The sequence below is a fragment of the Heteronotia binoei genome, chromosome 1, assembly GCF_032191835.1.
Source record: "Heteronotia binoei isolate CCM8104 ecotype False Entrance Well chromosome 1, APGP_CSIRO_Hbin_v1, whole genome shotgun sequence".
NCBI lineage: Eukaryota > Metazoa > Chordata > Lepidosauria > Squamata > Gekkonidae > Heteronotia > Heteronotia binoei.
The window spans coordinates 267,763,449-267,783,055 of record NC_083223.1 but is presented as its reverse complement, the minus strand read 5'-3'; the positions used below and the strand labels follow the sequence as shown (position 1 = coordinate 267,783,055).

The 19,607-nt window shown below is 51.8% G+C and overlaps 1 protein-coding gene across 2 annotated transcripts in view; it reads left to right on the top strand.

Moving 5' to 3' along the window:
• ATP8B2 (ATPase phospholipid transporting 8B2) overlaps window positions 1-19,607 on the top strand; it is an 83,318-nt gene that overhangs the window by 47,934 nt on the left and 15,777 nt on the right. For both annotated transcript variants that reach the window (XM_060255737.1, XM_060255728.1), the window contains 7 exons: window positions 470-513; window positions 3,094-3,259; window positions 5,711-5,899; window positions 8,427-8,542; window positions 12,765-12,929; window positions 16,121-16,232; window positions 18,577-18,682. In XM_060255737.1, the coding sequence (XP_060111720.1) occupies window positions 470-513; window positions 3,094-3,259; window positions 5,711-5,899; window positions 8,427-8,542; window positions 12,765-12,929; window positions 16,121-16,232; window positions 18,577-18,682 (898 nt within the window). The remainder of the gene's footprint in view (window positions 1-469; window positions 514-3,093; window positions 3,260-5,710; window positions 5,900-8,426; window positions 8,543-12,764; window positions 12,930-16,120; window positions 16,233-18,576; window positions 18,683-19,607) is intronic.

The following is a 19,607-nucleotide window of genomic DNA, read 5'->3' as shown; positions in this document are numbered from 1 at the left end:
TCTCACACAGTGGCCTCAACCAGTTCCTCTGGAGGGCCAACAACAGGGCAGGGAGGCTGAGGCCTTCCCCTCAGAAGAACATCAGAAGAGCCCTGCTGGATCAGAGCAGTGAGGGTCCATCTAGTCCAGCCTCCTGTCTCACACAGGGGCCTCAACCAGTTCCTCTGGAGGGCCAACGACAGGGCAGAGAGCCTGAGGCCTTTCCCGATGGTGCCTCCTGGCTTTAGGATACAGAGGTTGACTGCCTCTAGATTGGGAGGCTCCTTTTAGTCACTGTGGCTAGTAGCTGCTGATAGATAACCACTCCACGCCTCTGTTTCCTTCTAAAGGGATCTGCCTAATCCCCTTTTAAAAATTAATGTCACCTTCTTAGTCTTGGCTCACTGTCTGATGATACGTTGGGTCATTCGGATGCGTGGCCTCCCTCACCCCGCACTCACATGTCAGTCTCTGTTTTCTGCATCCCTAGGTGATGTTTTGGATGTTCTGGGGTACAAAGCAGAGCTTGGAGAGGTAAGAATTTCAGAGTCTTGATGGTTGGGTGGGTGGCTTCATTGGAGAGGGTAGCAGTAACAAACTTTGGAGGGGGGGGGGTTGAGGAGCAGATGCCAACATCTCGCCTTCCTGCTGCCCCACCCCCCAAGGCATGCTAATCGGCCACGAAAAGGGGCAGCCTCCCAATCTCCCCCCCAGCTTGTACTCAGTCTATCAAACCTCATGAGAAATATGGGGACATAATGCTGCAGGCGTCACGCAAGGGGACAACCCCAGGGTTCTTTTCCTAGCAGGAGCGCCTCTGCATATTAGGCCACGCCGCCTGATGTAGCCAATCCTCCTGGAGCTTACGGTAGGCCCTGTACGAAGAGCTCTGTAAGCTCCAGGAGGATTGGCTAATCAGGGGAGCATGGCCTAATATGCAAAGGAGCTTCTGCTAGAATTCCATCCCTGGGCCACACACCCCTGATGTAGCCAGTCCTCCTGGAGCTTACAGTAGACCCTGTACTAAGAGCTCTCTAAGCTCTTGGAGGATGGCTCCATCAGGGGGGGGGGCGTGGCCTAATATTCAGGAGAGCTCCTGCTAGCAAAAAGAGCCCTGGGGTTGTCGCCTGAAAGTGATGCCGCTGTGTCTGCGATGCTGGCTTCCCCCCAAATCTTGCGGTCCTTACCACAGAGACATTGGTGGAACTTAACAGAGAGTTGCAGACACAGTGACATCACTTCCGAGCAATAACCTGGAAATGATGTCACCGGGGTTTTTTTTCTTCATAGCAGGAACTGCTTTGCATATTAGGCCACACCCCCTGTGATGTAGCCAATCCTCCTGGAGCTTACAGTAGGCCCTGTACGAAGAGCCCTCTAAGCTCTTGGAGGATTAGCTACGGGGTGGAATTCTAGAAGGAGCTCCTCTGCATATTAGGCCACACCCCCTGTGATGTAGCCAATCCTCCTGGAGCTTACAGTAGGCCCTGTACGAAGAGCCCTGTAAGCTCTTGGACGATTGGCTACACAAGAGGGGTGTGGCCTGATACGCTAAGGAGTTCCTGCTACAAAAAAACACCCCTGGATGTCACTGTGCTTGTGATGCTGTCCCCCTTCCTAGACTCCTCCCCCTCCCCAAGGTTCCCAGCAGTCGTGATGGCAAGACTGGCCCCCCTAGCCCCCGTGTACACACAACTGACTGCCAGTGTTCTGCTGCCAGGATCAGTGCATGTATATGACCAGTCTATGAAAAGAAACTTGAAAAGAATATATAGAATTATACAAATACCTTTCTCCCCCACACCCTGCTCTGGGCTCAGATTTCCCAGGGAAGAAAATTTTCTGAATCTCGGGAGCCACTCTGAAAAAGGCCCTGCTCCTGGAAGATAAGCCCCTGCGTAGGCCTAGCTAGTAGATCTCCCAAATTTAGATGGCGAGTGTGAGTTGGTTAAAATGTTGGCCTAAGAGCTCAACTGCCTATTAATTTTTCTTCTGTATTTGTTCTAAATGCCTTTTTTTCTATCTTGCAAAGGCAGCTTTTTTTTATTGCTTTGTCAAGAAAGAGGTTAACCCTTCCCTCCCCTGCCATTTTCTCACTAGAAAAAGCCACCCCAAGATGTTTTTACTCCTGCTGGGGGAAACTTACAGTTACACTTATTCTCTGCCCCCCCTCCCCCAAAGTAAAAGTAATTCAGGGATGGATTTTTTTTTTTAGCAAAAAAGTTTTCCCCCCCCTCCCTTTCTTCCAATGCAGTTTCTTCCTTGATAAAGCCATCTCAGAAGGCCACTGTATTTGCAAACAAAAAAGAAACACTTAAAACCCGTGTCAAACATGCAGCCCGGGATCCGAATCAGGCCCCCGGAAGGCTCCTATCAGGCCCCCGAGCAACTGTCTCTTGTCTGCTTCCTTCTCCCTCTCTCTTGCTTCCTTCTGCCTCACAGCTTGCTTTGCCAGGCGTACTCAGTCACACAGGAGCTACAGAGCAAAACCTCGATTTTCTCCATTGGCTGAGGCTCCTCCCCCTCCTGGTCCCCTGGGGAGGGAGGGAAAGAGCCAGAGCTTCCTTTGCCCAGTTCCCTGAATCCCCTGGGAGAGATACAAAGAAAGCACCTTTAAGACCAACAAGTGCTAACGTTTTAAGCATATATTTTTAGTTGTGTTTGACTGTGTCCTTTATAAAGTTTATATCTCTGCTACCTAATCCTAAATAGGTACACACATGGCCCAGCTCGGCCCAACAAGGTCTCATTTCGGTCAGATCCGGCCTTCATAACGAATGAGTTCAGCACCCCTGGCTTAAAACGAATGTGAAAGTAACACGCTGTCTTTGGAAAGACCTAGATTCAAATCCACTCTGCCGACTTCCCCCATCATAAAGCATACTGGGTGACCCCGGGGAAACTCCCTGTCTCAGCCTAAACTATCCCTCAAGGCAGCCATGAAACAAAAATCCTTCCACGGTCTCATTTCCCCTTCCTCCTTTTTGGTTAGATAAAGTTCCGGTGCTCACAGCTCAAGGAGGGGAAGTGGGTCTAATGCTGGTTACTTGTGCAGTGCAGGGAAGACGCCCTGAGTAGCCCCGCTCTGATCTGTCCCTTTCTCTCCCCCTGCAGAAAACGGAACCCGTCGATTTCTCTTTCAACCCCTTGGCTGACCCCAACTTCATGTTCTGGGACACCGGCCTCCTGGAGGCAGTCAAGCTGGGAGACGCCCACGTCCACGAGTTCTTCCGCCTGCTCTCCCTCTGCCACACGGTCATGTCCGAGGAGAAGAACCCAGGTTGGGATCGGGAACCTGGGGGTCAGCTTGGGGTGGGGGCAGTCAGAGACAGAGAGGAGGAAGGGAGTTGGCTCGGTACCTTCCAGGGGGTGCAGATCTCATACCCACCAGGGTCCTGAAGATGGTCTCCTTTGCGGCCGGGGGGGGGGGGGGGGGCCACAAATCTCACACCCTACCTTGGAGAGCCAGTTTGGTGTAGTGGTTAAGTGTGCGGACTCTTATCTGGGAGAACCGGGTTTGATTCCCCACTCCTCCACTTGCAGCTGCTGGAGTGGCCTTGGGTCAGCCATAGCTCTGGCAGAGGTTGTCCTTCAAAGGGCAGCTGCTGTGAGAGCCCTCTCCAGCCCCACCCACCTCACAGGGTGTCTGTTGTGGGGGAGGAAGGTAAAGGAGATTGTGAGCCGCTCTGAGACTCTTGGGAGTGGAGGGCGGGATATAAATCCAATATTTTCATCTACCTCACAGGGTGTCTGTTGTGGCGGAGGAAGGTAAAGGAGATTGTGAGCCGCTCTGAGACTCTTCGGAGTGGAGGGCGGGATATAAATCCAATATCTTCATCTACCTCACAGGGTGTCTGTTGTGGGGGAGGAAGGGAAAGAAGATTGTGAGCTGCTCTGAGACTCTTCAGAGTGGAGGGCGGGATATAAATCCGATATCATCATCTTCTTCTGGGAGAATCGGGTTTGATTCCCCCACTCCTCCACTTGCAGCTGTGTAAAATCACCCCCCCCACACCTATCAGCTGATCGGCGAGAGAAACCACACTGCGCGCTCACTCAGCGCCTGGGCAGGCCAGCAGCAGCCTCCCAGGGTGCTGAGTGAGCGCGCAGTGCGGTTTTCTCCGCCGATCAGCTGATTGGCGGGGGGTCGCCTTTATACAACCCGGAGCAGCGCTCTGTTGCCCTTCCAGACATTGAAATAGACCTGGGGTGGGGAAGGGAGAGAGCAGGAGGCACAGTGAGGGGCATGATGCCACGGGGGGGCAAGTGGGTCATCATCCCGAGTAAACCTGAACTTGTGGATCATGAACCGAAAAGGTTGGGGACCTCTGCATAACAGTATAGTTATATTTCCTCCACTTGCTGCGTTTGCTGTTTTGCAGTTCGGAAATTCTGTTCCTTTGGTGCTTTGTTTTTTGATGCTGCTTTACCAGAGCCCCGTGGCGCAGAGTGGTAAAGCTGCAGTACTGCAGTGCTAAGCTCTGCTCACGACCTGAGTTCGATCCCGGCGGAAGCTGGGTTCAGGTAGCCGACTCCAGGTTGACTCAGCCTTCCATCCTTCTGAGGTCGGTAAAAGGAGTCCCCAGCTGGCTGGGGGAAAAGTGTAGGTGACTGGGGAAGGCAAAAGCAAACCACCCCACTAAAAAGTCTGCCATGAAAATGTAGTGATGCGACGTCACCCCAGAGTCGGAAACAACTGGTGCTTGCACGGGGGACTACCTTTTATCTTTTTTTTAACCAGCATTTTGGTGTGCTTTGTTTTTTTGGACTTGTTTCTTCTATGCCATCCTTTCCAAGAACCATTTTGTTTGAGGGTGCCAGATCAAAATGCTTGATAGAAGAAGGTTGCAGATTTATACCCCGCCCATCTCTCTGAATCAGAGACTCAGAGTGGCTTACAACCTCCTCTGTCTTCTCCCCCCACAACAGACACCCTGTGAGGTGGGTGGGGCTGAGAGGGCTCTCACAGCAGCTGCCCTTTCAAGGACAACCCCTGCCAGAGCTATGGCTGACCCAAGGCCATGCCAGCAGCTGCAAGTGGAGGAGTGGGGAATCAAACCCGGCTCTCCCAGATAAGAGTCCTCACACTTAACCACTACACCAAACTGGCTCTCCAATCAGCTTCTACTCCTCACATGGGCCACTAACCAGCTTCTAGTCTCCACTTCTAGAGAGCCAGTGAGGTGTAGTGGTTAAAAGCAATGGACTTTTATATACACCAAACTGGCTCTCCTTTACTGTTTTGCACACAGTAATAGAGAAATAAAGTCCTGAAATCTGTGTGTGTGTGTGTGTGTGTGCGCAAGTGAGTGTCTGTCTGCACCTGGAAATCACTGCAACCTCTGTTGACTGAGCCCTGCCTCCCGACTTCTGGCATTCCAAGGAGATCTCCCCGTTCCCCCTGAGTTAGTGTGAGCTAGCTCAGTTTTTTTAGCCTCCGGTTCACACTTTTTTGTCTTCGCTCAGGACAGATAGACCTAGAGCAAACGAATTTATGGAGTAGCTCACAACTTTAATGCCAGTCGCTTACAAATTAGAATTTTTGCTCACGAGAACCTTCACATCTAAGAGGGAGCACCAGAATCAGCCCTGCTTAGCTTTCAAGATACGATGAGATCAGCCTTGCCTGGACTAATCCGGGTCAGGACAATCGGCGAGGTTTTGATTTCCCTCTTTATCTCAACAGCCTTTCTTTCCCTCCTCTCCTTCCCTTTCCCTCCCGCCCCGACAGGGGAACTGTATTACAAAGCCCAGTCTCCGGACGAAGGTGCCTTGGTGACGGCCGCTCGCAATTTCGGCTTTGTGTTTCGCTCCCGCACCCCCAAGACGATCACGGTGCAGGAGCTGGGGCGGCCCGTGACTTACCAGCTGCTGGCCATCCTGGACTTCAACAATGTTCGAAAGCGCATGTCTGTCATAGGTGAGAAAGGAGAAGCGCTGGGGGATAGAGGTGTGCGCTCAGGAGGGTGGGCTCGATGTAGGAAGCCGAGCCAGAACTTTGGTCCTCCTAAGTCTAGCACAGAGCTGGCTAGTCCGGCGAGCAGAAGTTCTGGACACCTGAAGCTGCCTTATGCAGAATCAGAGCCTGGGTCCAGCATGGGCAATGTTGCCTACTCAGACTGGCAGAAGAAACATGGGCAATGTTGCCTAATCAGACTGGCAGGAGAAACAAAAAACTGTGTACAAGAAATAAATACATTCCAAAAATGTATAGACACCGTGTCAATTTCTTAAACTCTCAGAGATACCAAAGAACGCAGTAAAAACCGTTTCTTTCATGAGGGAAGGTGCCACGGCAGAGAAAGGACGGTGCTTTTGCGCATAAAGCCCACGTTCGCGACAAGTCTTTACTCGTTTCCAAACACTCATCCGTAGACACCAGATATGAATCTGCTGGTGGATTCAGTTCTTCCACTTTAGAAATCAAATCTGTGGTGTCTTGGACAAAACTAGGAATTTCTGAAACAAAAGGTTTTAAATAAAAGTCCTTTTGGAGCCACGTCATCTAAGAGGAGCGTTGGATTCCACGCAGGGTGTTTGGAAAAGTGTAAAGGCTTCTTGTGACTTTATGTGCAAAAGGACTGTCCTTTCTCTGCAGTGGAACCTTCCCTCGTGAAAGAAATGGTTTTTACTGTGTTATTTGGTATCTCTGAGAGTTTTAAGAAATTGACACAGAGGCTATACATTTTTGGAATGTATCTATTTCTTGTACACAGTTTTTTTTGTTTTTCCTGCTGTTCTCTACTGTGTCGCCACTTGCTTTCCCCAACGCAGACTGGCAGCAGCTCTCCAGGATCCCAGGCAGAGATCTTTCACATCAACTCCCACCTGGTCCTTTCAACTGTAGATGCCGGGGATAGAACCTGGGACCTTCTGCATGCCAAGCAGAGGATCTACCTCTAAGCCACAGCCCCTTTCCATAGCTCTCCAGGTTCTGAGGCTGAGGTCTTTGCCATCACCTCCTGCCTGGTCCCTTTGAACTAGAGATGCCGGGGATTGAACCTGGGGCCTTCTGCATGCCAAGCAGATGCTCTTTCGCTGAGCCATGGCTCTTATTCAGGCTGGCAGTAACCTTTCACATTAGCTACTCCTGGGTCCTTTTCACTGGAGATGCCGGAGATAGAACCTGGGACCTTCTGCATGCCAAGCAGAGGATCTACCTCTAAGCCACAGCCCCTCACCTTAGCTCTCCAGGTTCTGAGGCTGATGTCTTTGCCATCACCTCCTACCTGGTCCCTTTGAACTGGAGATGCCGGGGATTGAACCTGGGGCCTTCTACATGCCAAGCAGATGCTCTCTCGCTGAGCCATGGCTCCTACTCAGGTTGGCAGTAACCTTTCACATTAGCTACTCCTGGGTCCTTTTAACTGGAGATGCCGGGGATAGAACCTGAGACCTTCTGCATACCAAGCAGAGGATCTACCTCTAAGCCACAGCCCCTCTCCATAGCTCTCTAGGTTCTGAGGCTGAGGTCTTTGCCATCACCTCCTGCCTGGTCCCTTTGAACTAGAGATGCTGGGGATTGAACCTGGGACCTTCTGCATGCCAAGCAGATGCTCTTCCACTGAGCCATGACTCCTACTCAGTAACCTTTCACATCAGCTGCTCTGGGTCCTTTTCACTGGAGATGCTGAGAACAGAACCTGGGACCTTCTGCATGCCAGATGCTCTGCTATTGAGCCACGGTGCCTCCATTATGAACCCAGGTCACTTCCTTATAGTGAATCAAGAATATTAGTCCATTAAAGTCAGTCTTGTCTACTTAGACTGGCAGCAGCCAGGCAGAGGTCTTTCCCATCACCTCCTGCCTGGTCCTTTTTAACTGGAGATGCCAGGGGTTGAACCTGGGACCTTCTGCACGCCAAGCAGAGGCTCTGCCACTGAGCCACAGACCCAACTCAGACTATCAGCAGCTCTCCAGGGTCTCACGCTGAAGTCTTTCCCATCACCTCCTGCCTGGTCCTTTCAACTGGGAATGTTGGGGATTGAACCTGGGACCTTCTGCATGCCAAGCAAAGGGCCATGGCCTCTCCCTGATGAATGGCGCTGTCTTTTAGTGAACCAGACCCTTGGTCCCGACATGTAACGCGTGTGCCCTGCTGGATTAGTCCCAGGGCCTATGTAATCCAGGATCCGGTTCCCACCAGGACCAGCCTGACATTTCTGGGAAGCCTGCCACCAGGTCACGAACGCGTGAGCTGTCCTCTGTCGATCCCTTCCAGCAGCTGGTTCTCAGAGGTCGACTGCCTCTGAAGGTGGAGGTTCTGCAGAGCTCTCACGGCGAACAGCTGCTAATAGACGTCCTCTCCTCCTCCTCCTCCTCTCTTATCTTCACCCCCAGTTTCCCACCCTCTCGACACAGACTTGCCCCTTTCCCATTGGAATTCAAAAGCGGTTTCTCCTCTTTTCTCCTTTTCCCTGCCTCCTCTCCCCCCGCCCCTCCCCAGTGCGGAACCACGAGGGGCAGATCCGTCTGTACTGCAAGGGAGCCGACACCATCCTGCTCGAGCGGCTTCACCCTGGCAACCAGGAGCTGTACAACGTTACCACCGACCATCTGAATGTGAGCGGAGGGCGGGGAAGTAGGGGATCGGGAAGCGAAGGGCGGGGAAGCAGGGGATCGGGAAGCGGAGGGCGGGGAAGCAGGGGATCAGGAAGCGGAGGGCGGGGAAGCAGGGGATCGGGAAGCGGAGGGCGGGGAAGCGGGGGATCGGGAAGCGGAGGGGGGTGGGAAAAAGAGGGCGACGTTCCCGTGGTCGTCTTTGAGACGGGCAAGTCATGTGATTTGTTTTCATGTGATTTAGGGGTTGACTCTGGGCAGAAGGAACCCCTGTTGGGAGCTCCTGGGGGAGTCAAATTGAATGCTCCTCCCCCAACCCCCCCAGAAACAGAAAAATCTTTGATAGAAAGATGTAGAAAAACATTTGTTGTTGAAGGCTTTCACAGCTGGAGTTCATTAGTTATAGATTTTCCCGGCTGTGTGGCCATGGTCCTGGCATTGTGAGACCTGACGTTTCGCCAGCAACTGTGACTGGCATCCTCAGAGGTGTAACCCAGAAAATCGGAGTTCCCTCTAGGTCAAAGTGAGAAGAAGATGGTGGGCAGGTAATTTATATCTGACTCAGCCCTACCCCACCTTCCTGAAAAATTACCCTGCCTACCATCAAGGAACTGGTTGGGGCCACAGTGTGAGACAGGATGCTGGACTAGATGGACCCTCACTGGGCTGATCCAGCAGGGCTCTTCTGATGTTCTTATGAGGGGAAGGCCTTGGCCTCTCTGCCCTGTTGGCCCTCCAGAGGAACTGGTTGAGGCCATTGTGTGAGACAGGATGCTGGACTAGATGGACCCTCACTGGGCTGATCCAGCAGGGCTCTTCTGATGTTCTTATGAGGGGAAGGCCTCGGCCTCTCTGCCCTGCTATTGGCCCTCCAGAGAAACTGGTTGAGGCCACTGTGTGAGACAGGATGCTGGACTAGATGGACCCTCACTGGGCTGATCCAGCAGGGCTCTTCTGATGTTCTTATGAGGGGAAGGCCTCAGCCCCTTTACCCTGTTGTTGGCCCTCCAGAGGAACTGGTTGAGGCCACTGTGTGAGACAGGAGGCTGGACTAGATGGACCCTCACTGGGCTGATCCAGCAGGGCTCTTCTGATGTTCTTATGAGGGGAAGGCCTCAGCCCCTTTACCCTGTTGTTGGCCCTCCAGAGGAACTGGTTGAGGCCACTGTGTGAGACAGGAGGCTGGACTAGATGGACCCTCACTGGGCTGATCCAGCAGGGCTCTTCTGATGTTCTTATGAGGGGAAGGCCTCGGCCTCTCTGCCCTGCTATTGGCCCTCCAGAGAAACTGGTTGAGGCCACTGTGTGAGACAGAGTGCTGGACTAGATGGACCCTCACTGGTCTGATCCAGCAGGGCTCTTCTGATGTTCTTATGAGGGGAAGGCCTCAGCCCCTTTACCCTGTTGTTGGCCCTCCAGAGGAACTGGTTGAGGCCACTGTGCGAGACAGGATGCTGAACTAGATGGACCCTCACTGGTCTGAGCTAGCAAGGCTCTTCTGATGTTCTTATGAGGGGAAGGCCTCAGCCTCTCTGCCCTGCTATTGACCCTCCAGAGAAACTGGTTGAGGCCACTGTGTGAGACAGAGTGCTGGACTAGATGGACCCTCACTGGTCTGATCCAGCAGGGCTCTTCTGATGTTCTTATGAGGGGAAGGCCTCAGCCCCTTTACCCTGTTGTTGGCCCTCCAGAGGAACTGGTTGAGGCCACTGTGCGAGACAGGATGCTGAACTAGATGGACCCTCACTGGTCTGAGCTAGCAAGGCTCTTCTGATGTTCTTATGAGGGGAAGGCCTCAGCCTCTCTGCCCTGCTATTGACCCTCCAGAGAAACTGGTTGAGGCCACTGTGTGAGACAGAGTGCTGGACTAGATGGACCCTCACTGGTCTGAGCTAGCAAGGCTCTTCTGATGTTCTTCTGAGGGGAAGGCCTCGGCCTCTCTGCCCTGTTGTTGGCCCTCCAGAGGAACTGGTTGAGGCCCCTGTGTGAGACAGGATGCTGGACTAGATGGACCCCCACTGGTCTGATCCAGCAGGGCTCTTCTGATGTTCTTATCAGGGGAAGGCCTCGGCCTCTCTGCCCAGTTGTTGGCCCTCCAGAGGAACTGGCTGGCCACTGTGTGACAGGATGGTGGACTAGATGGACCCTCACTGGTCTGATCCAGCAGGGCTCTTCTGATGTTCTTATGAGGGGAAGGCCTTGGCCTCTCTGCCCTGTTGCTGGCCCTCCAGAGGAACTGGCTGGCCACTGTGTGACAGGATGCTGGACTAGATGGACCCTCACTGGGCTGATCCAGCAGGGCTCTTCTGATGTTCTTATGAGGGGAAGGCCTCGGCCTCTCTGCCCAGTTGTTGGCCCTCCAGAGGAACTGGTTGAGGCCCCTGTGTGAGACAAGAGGCTGGACTAGATGGATCCTCACTGGTCTGATCCAGCAGGGCTCTTCTGATGTTCTTATCAGGGGAAGGCCTCGGCCTCTCTGCCCAGTTGTTGGCCCTCCAGAGGAACTGCCTGAGGCCCCTGTGTGAGACAGGAGGCTGGACTAGATGGCCCCTCACTGGTCTGATCCAGCAGGGCTCTTCTTATGTTCTTATGAGGGGAAGGCCTCAGCCTCTCTGCCCTGTTGCTGGCCCTCCAGAGGAACTGCCTGAGGCCCCTGTGTGAGACAGGAGGCTGGACTAGATGGCCCCTCACTGGTCTGATCCAGCAGGGCTCTTCTTATGTTCTTATGAGGGGAAGGCCTCAGCCTCTCTGCCCTGTTGCTGGCCCTCCAGAGGAACTGGCTGAGGCCACTGTGTGAGACAGGAGGCTGGACTAGATGGCCCCTCACTGGTCTGATCCAGCAGGGCTCTTCTTATGTTCTTATGAGGGGAAGGCCTCAGCCTCTCTGCCCTGTTGCTGGCCCTCCAGAGGAACTGCCTGAGGCCCCTGTGTGAGACAGGAGGCTGGACTAGATGGCCCCTCACTGGGCTGATCCAATAGTTCTTACGAGAGAGCAGGCCCAGGAGTGATGAGAAGACCCCTCAAGCACCACTCCTTTTGGACATGGGGGGTGGGGTGGAGCCCAGAAGCTGAGAGGGCGTGCGTGCCGAGGAAGGGAGATCATTTAGGAAGGGAACCCACTGCCAGGATCTGGCCCAAGGAACACTTCAGAACCTGGATGGGAAGAAAGAGAACTGGCAAGAACTCACCTGGGGTATTGTGTTCGGTTTTGGGCACCACATTTTAAGAAGGATATAGACAAGCTGGAACGGGTCCAGAGGAGGGCGACAAAGATGGTGAGGGGTCTGGAGACCAAGTCCTATGAGGAAAGGTTGAAGGAGCTGGGCACGTTTCGCCTGGAGAGGCGGCGGCTGAGAGGTGATAGGATCACCATCTTCAAGTACTTGAAGGGTTGTCATCTAGAGGATGGTGTGGAATTGTTTTCTGTGGCCCCGGAAAGTAGGACCAGAACCAGCGGGTTGAAATTAAATCAGAAGAGTTTCCGGCTCAGCATTAGGAAGAACTTCCTGACAGTTAGAGCGGTTCCTCAGTGGAACAGGCTTCCTCGGGAGGTGGTGGGCTCTCCTTCCTTGGAGGTTTTTCAACAGAGGCTGGATGGCCATCTGACGGCAATGAAGATCCTGTGAATTTAGGGGGAGGTATTTGTTTGCTGCATTGTGCCGGGGGTTGGACTAGATGACCCTGGAGGTCCCTTCCAACTCTATGATTCTATGATTCTGGTGTTTCTCACAAGTATTTTAGGAGAAAGTTCCAGGGGTGAGGGGCAGCAAGAGATAAGCACCTGAGAGGGGCGCATTAACAACAATGATCAGCAAAGATCAGCAAAGGCCATCCCCCTGAGCTTCACCCAAAGGGTGATTCACACCTGGAATTCACTGCCGCAGGAGGTGGCAGCGGATACAAGCATAGACAGCTTCAAGAAGGGATTGGATCAACATGTGGAGCAGAGGTCCATCAGTGGCTCTTAGCCACAGAGTATTGATGGACCTCTCTGTCTGGGGCAGTGATGCTCTGGATTCTGGGTGCTTGAGGGAGGGGCAACAGTGGGAGGGCTTCTAGTGTCCTGGCCCCACTGGTGGACCTGACAGCACCTGGGGTTTTTTTGCCACTGTGTGACACAGAGTGTTGGTCTGGATGGGCCATTGGCCTGATCCAATTTGGCTTCTCTTGTGTTCTTATGTTATGTTCTTATGTTCGTCCCCTCCTGTCCCACTCTTGCTTTCAGGAATACGCCGGCGAGGGTCTTCGAACATTGGTGCTGGCCTATCGCGACCTGGAGGAAAGCTACTATGCCAGTTGGGCTGAGCGGTTGCATCGAGTCAGCACGACCAGCGAGGGCCGCGAGGAGAGGGTGGCCCGGTTGTACGAGGAGGTGGAGAACGACATGGTGGTAAGGTGGCCCACCGAGATATGAACATAGACATAGCTGCCTTATACTGAATCAGACCCTCCTTGGTCCATCAAAGTCAGTATTGTCTACTCAGACTGGCAGCGGCTCTCCAGGTCTCAAGCTGAGGTTTTTCATGCCTGGACCCTTTTTAGTTGGAGATGTTGGAGATTGAACCTGGGACCTTCTGCTTACCAAGCAGATGCTCTACCCCTGAGCCACCCTCCCTCCCCTAAACTGGCAGTGGCTCTCCAGGATCTCAAGCTGAGGTTTTTCTCACCTATTTGCCTGAACCCTTTTTAGTTGGAGATGCCAGGGATTGAACCTGGGACCTTCTGCTTACCAAACAGATGGTCTACCACTGAGCCAGCGTCCCTCCCTGAGTTGCATCCTTCACCCTTGTTTCCCCTGTAGACAAATTCATGCTCTGTGACACGATTAGTTAGCGACTCAGAACAGCTACTTGAGTGAACGCCTCCCCCACCCCCTTTTTGTTTATTGAACGACACAGCGGCCTGTCTCTGTAGCAGAAATGGTTTTTAAGATTCTACTTCTGCATGTCTGTTCTTGAGAGCCAGTTCGGTGTAGCATTAAGAGCGTGGACTCTTCTCTGGGAGAACCAGGTTTGATTCCTCACTCCTCCTCCTCCACATGCAGCTGCTGGGTGACCTTGGATCAGTCACAGTTCTCTCTGAGCTCTCTCAGTCCCACCTGCCTCAGTTATGGGGAGGGGAAGAGAAGGAGATTGTAAGCCGCTCTGAAATTCCACCCTAAGGGTGGAGTATAAAGCCCATCCTCCTCCTCCTCCTCCCCCCCCTCCACCAGAGCCCTGACGGATTGGACCAAGGGACCATTCAGACTTGCTTCCCAACCAGGGTTGCCCCTGTGATTGGCATATAGAAGGACACTGCCTCCGAATGTGGAGGTACCATTTAGATACCGTTGAGGATAGCTGTCTGTTCTCTTTCCTACTTTGGGAACGTGTCTTACATTATCAGAGTGAGAGGCAGTCCCTATATCAGGTGGCAGGGAATTTCATGCTGTTTCCCTTTTCTTCTTTTACCTCTTCTCTGTCTGGTTTCACTTCACATCTTTTTCCCAGAAGAAGAAGAAGAATTTGCAGATTCATACCCTGCCCTTCTCTCTGAATCAGAGACTCAGAGCGGCTTGCAATCTCCTACATCTTCTCCCCCCACAACAGACACCCTGTGAGGTGGGTGGGGCTGGAGAGGGCTCTCACAGCAGCTGCCCTTTCAAGGACAGAGTCTCAGAGCGGCTCACAATCTCCTTTCCCTTCCTCCCCTACAACAGACACCCTGTGAGGCAGAAGAAGATATTGGATTTATATCCCGCCCTCCACTCCGAAGAGTCTCAGAGCGGCTCACAATCTCCTTTCCCTTCCTCCCCCACAACAGACACCCTGTGAGGTGGGTGGGGCTGAGAAGGTTCTCACAGCAGCTGCCCTTTCAAGGACAATCTCTGCCAGAGCTGTGGCTGACCCAAGGCCATGCTACCAGGTGCAAGTGGAGGAGTGGGGAATCAAACGCGGTTCTCCCAGATAAGAGTCTGCACGCTTAACCACTATACCAAACTGGCTCTCTAACCAGCCTCTACTCCCCACTTCCAGAGAGCCAGTGAGGTGTAATGGTTAAGAGCAGTGGACTCTTAGTATGGCGAATCAGGTTTGATTCCCTCACATGCAGCCAGCTGGGTGACTCTGGGTCAGTCATAGTTCTCTCACGATTCTCTCAGTCCAAAAAGACCAAGTCTAGCTTGCCACCTAGCGATGCATAATGCTGAAGGAGAAGAAGAGATTGGATTTAGACCCTGCCCCTCGCTACCCAAAGGAGTCTCAGAGCGGCTTATAATCTCCTTTCCCTTCCCCTCTGCACAACAGACACCCCGTGAGGTAGGTGGGGCTGAGTGAGAGAACTGCTCTTGAGCAAAACAGCTCGGAGGGAACTTGTGGCTGACCCAAGGTCACTCCAGCAGCTGCAAGTGGAGGAGTGGGGAATCAAACCCGGTTCTCCCAGATAAGACTCTGCACACATATGTGTAGCGGTTGCTACACCAAACTAGCTGTTCTCCCCAAACTGGCTCTCTCTTCCAGCTGCCAGACAATCTTAGGATCTCCTGGCTATTCTACACACAACGCCATATGATAATTAATTAATTATTGCCCCACCTTTCCACTGCCAAAATTTCTCTCAGGTTCTTCCTCCCCTCCCCATGACACGTTTAATTTATTTATTTAATACATGCGTCCCAAACATTTAAGAGCAGGCAGAAGGAAGGAAGGAAAGCAAATAGATGGGGTAGGGAGAGGTGGAAAGAAGGCAACTTTAAATGCATTCTCCAAGCCTCAGGCTGACTGGGCTTGGAGAAATGATTTAAAGAGACAAATGCCTTCTGCAAGCCAGCTGAGAGCCACACAATATGTGTGAAAGAGCCACAGGTGGCTCCTAAGCTGCAATATGGCCACTCCTGCCAAATAACAGGAGGCAAGACATCTCTTTCCAAATAGTTTCGGTGAACCCTCCCCCATTCCCTGTTGACCCCTGGGGACACTCATTGCGGTCTGGCTGGCTCGGTTTGGGTGCACTGGGCGAAACGCTCAAACAGGCACTCCTTGCTCCAGAGCTGCATAGACCGCTTCAAGAGGGAATTGGATAAACCTATGGAGCAGAGGTCCATCAGTGGGTGTTAATCACAGCGTATTGTTGGAACTTTCTGTCTGGGGTATCCTTGGTGCTTGGGGGTGGCCACAGTGGGAGGGCTTCTAGTGTCCTGGCCCCACTGGTGGACCTTCTGATGGCACCTGGATTTTTTTGCCACTTTGTGACACAGTTTTGGCCTGGGTGGGCCATTGGCCTGATCCAACATGGCTTCTCTTATGTTCTTATGGCCACTATGTGACACAGAGTGTTGGGCTGGATGGGCCATTGGCCTGACCCAACATGGCTTCTCTTATGTTCTTATATCTGGAGCAGTGATGCTCCGTATTCTTGGTGCTTGGGGGTGGCCACAGTGGGAGGGCTTCTAGTGTCCTGGCCCCACTGGTGGACCTCCTGATGGCACCTGGGGTTTTTGGCCACTTTGTGACACAGTTTTGGCCTGGGTGGGCCATTGGCCTGATCCAACATGGCTTCTCTTATGTTCTTATGATGTCTTCTCCTCCTCCTCTTGCCCTTCAGCTCCTGGGAGCCACCGCCATCGAGGACAAGTTGCAGCAGGGAGTTTCAGAGACCATCGCCCTTCTCACACTCGCCAACATCAAGATCTGGGTCTTGACCGGAGATAAGCAGGGTGAGAGGCACTCCAGGGGTGGGGGGGAGAGGGAAGTTGGCGCAGGGTTGGGGAGGTGGCTGTTTTGGAGTTGCTTTATTCATTTTGAGGTAGGTCCCTGAAGAAATCCTAACTAGTCGGTCCTAGAAGTTTGTCAGTAAATTGGTTAAATTTGCACATGAGTAAAGAAAATAGCTCTGGGAGGGGGGAAAAAAGCCTGCTCAAACTGTTTCTAGATGAGCCTTCCATCATAGAGACGTCACCATAAAAGAGACATTCATAAGAACATAAGAGAAGCCATGTTGGACCAGGCCAGTGGCCCATCCAGCCCAACACTCTGTCACACAGTGGCCATAAGAACATAAGAGAAGCCATGTTGAATCAGGCCAGTGGTCCATGCAGTCCAACAATCTGTGTCACACAATGGCCATAAGAACATAAGAGAAGCCATGTTGGATCAGGCCAGTGGCCCATCCAGTCCAACACTCTGTGTCACACAGTGGCCATAAGAACGTAAGAGAAGCCATGCTGGATCAGGCCAATGGCCCATCCAATTCAACACTCTGTGTCACACAGTGGCCATAAGAACATAAGAGAAGCCATGCTGGATCAGGCCAATGGCCCATCCAATCCAACACTCTGTGTCACACAGTGGCCATAAGAACGTAAGAGAAGCCATGCTGGATCAGGCCAATGGCCCATCCAGTCCAACACTGTCACACAGTGGCCAATATATATGTGTGTGTATACACACACACATATATATACTGTGGCTAATAGCCACTGATGGACTTCTGCTCCATATTTTTATCCAATCCCCTCTTGAAGCTGGCTATGCTTGTAGCTGCCACCACCTCCTGTGGCAGTGAATTCCACGTGTTAATCACCCTTTGGGTGAAGAAGGACTTCCTTTTATCCGTTTTAACCCGACTGCTCAGCAATTTCATCGAATGCCCACGAGTTCTTGTATTGTGAGAAAGGGGGAAAAGGCCTTCTTTCTCTACTTTCTCCATCCCAGGCATTATCTTGTCAACCTCTATCACGTCACCCCGCAGTCGACGTTCTCTTGCTGGGAATGCCTCTTCTAAAAGGACTGAAGAAGTCCTCATCAGCCAACCCTAGAAAATTGTCAGGGAAAAGTACGCTTAAAGCATTTCTAGATGAGACATTAGTCATAGAAATAACCTTAGAAGAGGTCCTGTCTCTCTCTTTCAGAGAGGAATGCCTCCTCTAAGAGAACTGAGGAAATCCTAATCGGCCTAAATTCAGAGGTGTCAAACTCATTTGTTATGAGGGCCGGATCTGACATAAATTAGACCTTGTTGGGCTGGACCATATCAGGTTAGGCCAAGCCGTGTTGGGTCGGGCCATGTGTATACCTATTTAAGATTAGCTAGCAGAGATATAAATTCTATAAAGATCATAGATGGACACAAATATATATCTTTTTAAAAATTAAAAACAATGCTTAAAACGTTAGCACTCATTGGTCTTAAAGGTGCTTTCTTTGTATTTCTCCCCTGGGATCCAGGGAACTGAGCAAAGGAAACTGTGACTCTTTCCTTTCTTCCCCAGGGGACTGGGGGGAGCAAGGAGCCTCAGCCAATAGAAGGGAGGCTTGGCTCAGTAGCTCTGCTGTGCAATTGAGGGAGAATACAATCCGAGAGAGGTCACTATAATGGATAACACAACAAAAAATACAAGCTAGTGACCAATTTACAAAGAAATATATAGAAACCAGTCCAAATGTCCAAAACATGTATGTTCAAGTCCCAAAGTAGTGTGGTGACAAGCCAGTCGATTAAGTACTTGCTTCTTTCCAGTCTTCATCAGACCGGGGACCCATATTGATTCAATTATATAGATTCTTTACATAATTTTTTAAAAAGGGGACGCAAAGCGTCTCCAGCAGCAATTTCACATTGGCTACAGCTTGGTATGAGGCTTCTTGCATGCCAAGCAGAGGCTCTACCACTGAGCCACAACCCTTCCGCATGGCTCCTCAGTGTCCCAGGCAGAGGTCTTTCCCATCACCTACTTGTTCTTGTGGCTAATAGGCACTGATGGACCTGTATGTTTATCCAAACCCCTCTTGAAGCTGTCTGTACTTGTAGCTGCTACCAATTACTGTGGCAGTGAGTTCCACGTGTAAATGATTCTTTGGGTGAAGAAGGACTTCCTTTGATCCGTTCTAAGCCTACTGCTCAGCAATTTCATGGAGTCCCTACGAGTTCTTGTGTTGTGAGAAAGGGAAGAAAGTCCTTCTTTCCCTGCCTTCTCTATCCCATGCATAATCTTGTAAGCCTCTATCCTGTCACCTCTGTTGATGTCTGGTCCCTGACTCAGCTCTCATTTGTTTCTCCAGAAACAGCCGTGAACATCGGCTACTCCTGCAAGATGCTGACGGACGAGATGACCGAGGTATTCATCATCACAGGACACACGGTCCTGGAGGTGCGGCAAGAGTTGCGGTGAGTCGGGGCCGTGGCTGGATACAGTGGGGCGCCGGACTTTGGCCAGTCTGTACTAACGTTGCTGCTAAGACAATGGGGTAGCTGCTCCGAAGAGATGAACAGAACAGATGAAGCTGCCTTAGACTGAATCAGACCCTTGATCCATCAAAGTCAGTCTTGTGTACTCAGACGGGCAGTAGTTTTCCAGGATCTCAGGCACAGATCTTTCCCAACACCTACTGCCTGGTCCTTTTAACTGGAGATGCCGGGGATTGAACCTGGGACCTTCTGCATGCCAAGCAGAGGCTCTACCACTGAGCCACAGCCCCTCCCCATGGCTCCCCAGTGTCCCAAGCAGAGGTCTTTCCCGTCACCTACTGCCTGGTCCTTTCAACTGGAGATGCTGGGGATTGAACCTGGGACCTTCTACGTGCCAAGCAGAGGCTCCTCCACTGAGCCATGCAGGGGTAGCCCTAGACTGTCTGGCACTCTAGACAAGGCTAACTTCTGGCAACCCCCCGCACAATTAAAGTCACTAAGTCTCATGGAGGTGCCCAATTTGCCCCCCCCGAAGGCTGGCGCCCTAGGCAATCACCTAGTTTGCCCAGTAGCAGGACCGGCCTGGATCCATGGCCACTTGATAAGAACACTTCAGTAGGAACATACATGAAGCGGCCATCCTTTGTTTTAAACAATTTTATTGATAACATCCGGTAACAATTTCCATTAATAACTTCTTTTCATCTATCCCATATGCTTCTTTCTAATCACCCCTCCCCCCATTACTTGACCCCCGCCAGTGTTATTTACTTAAAATACCAGCATTGAAAGGTACCGTTAATTACTAAGAACTAAAATTAATATTCTTCTTCTAAAGTTTAATCGTTATCAAAAATTGTCCAAAGTCCTTTTACTTTTCACTCGTCTTCTACATAACTTCTAA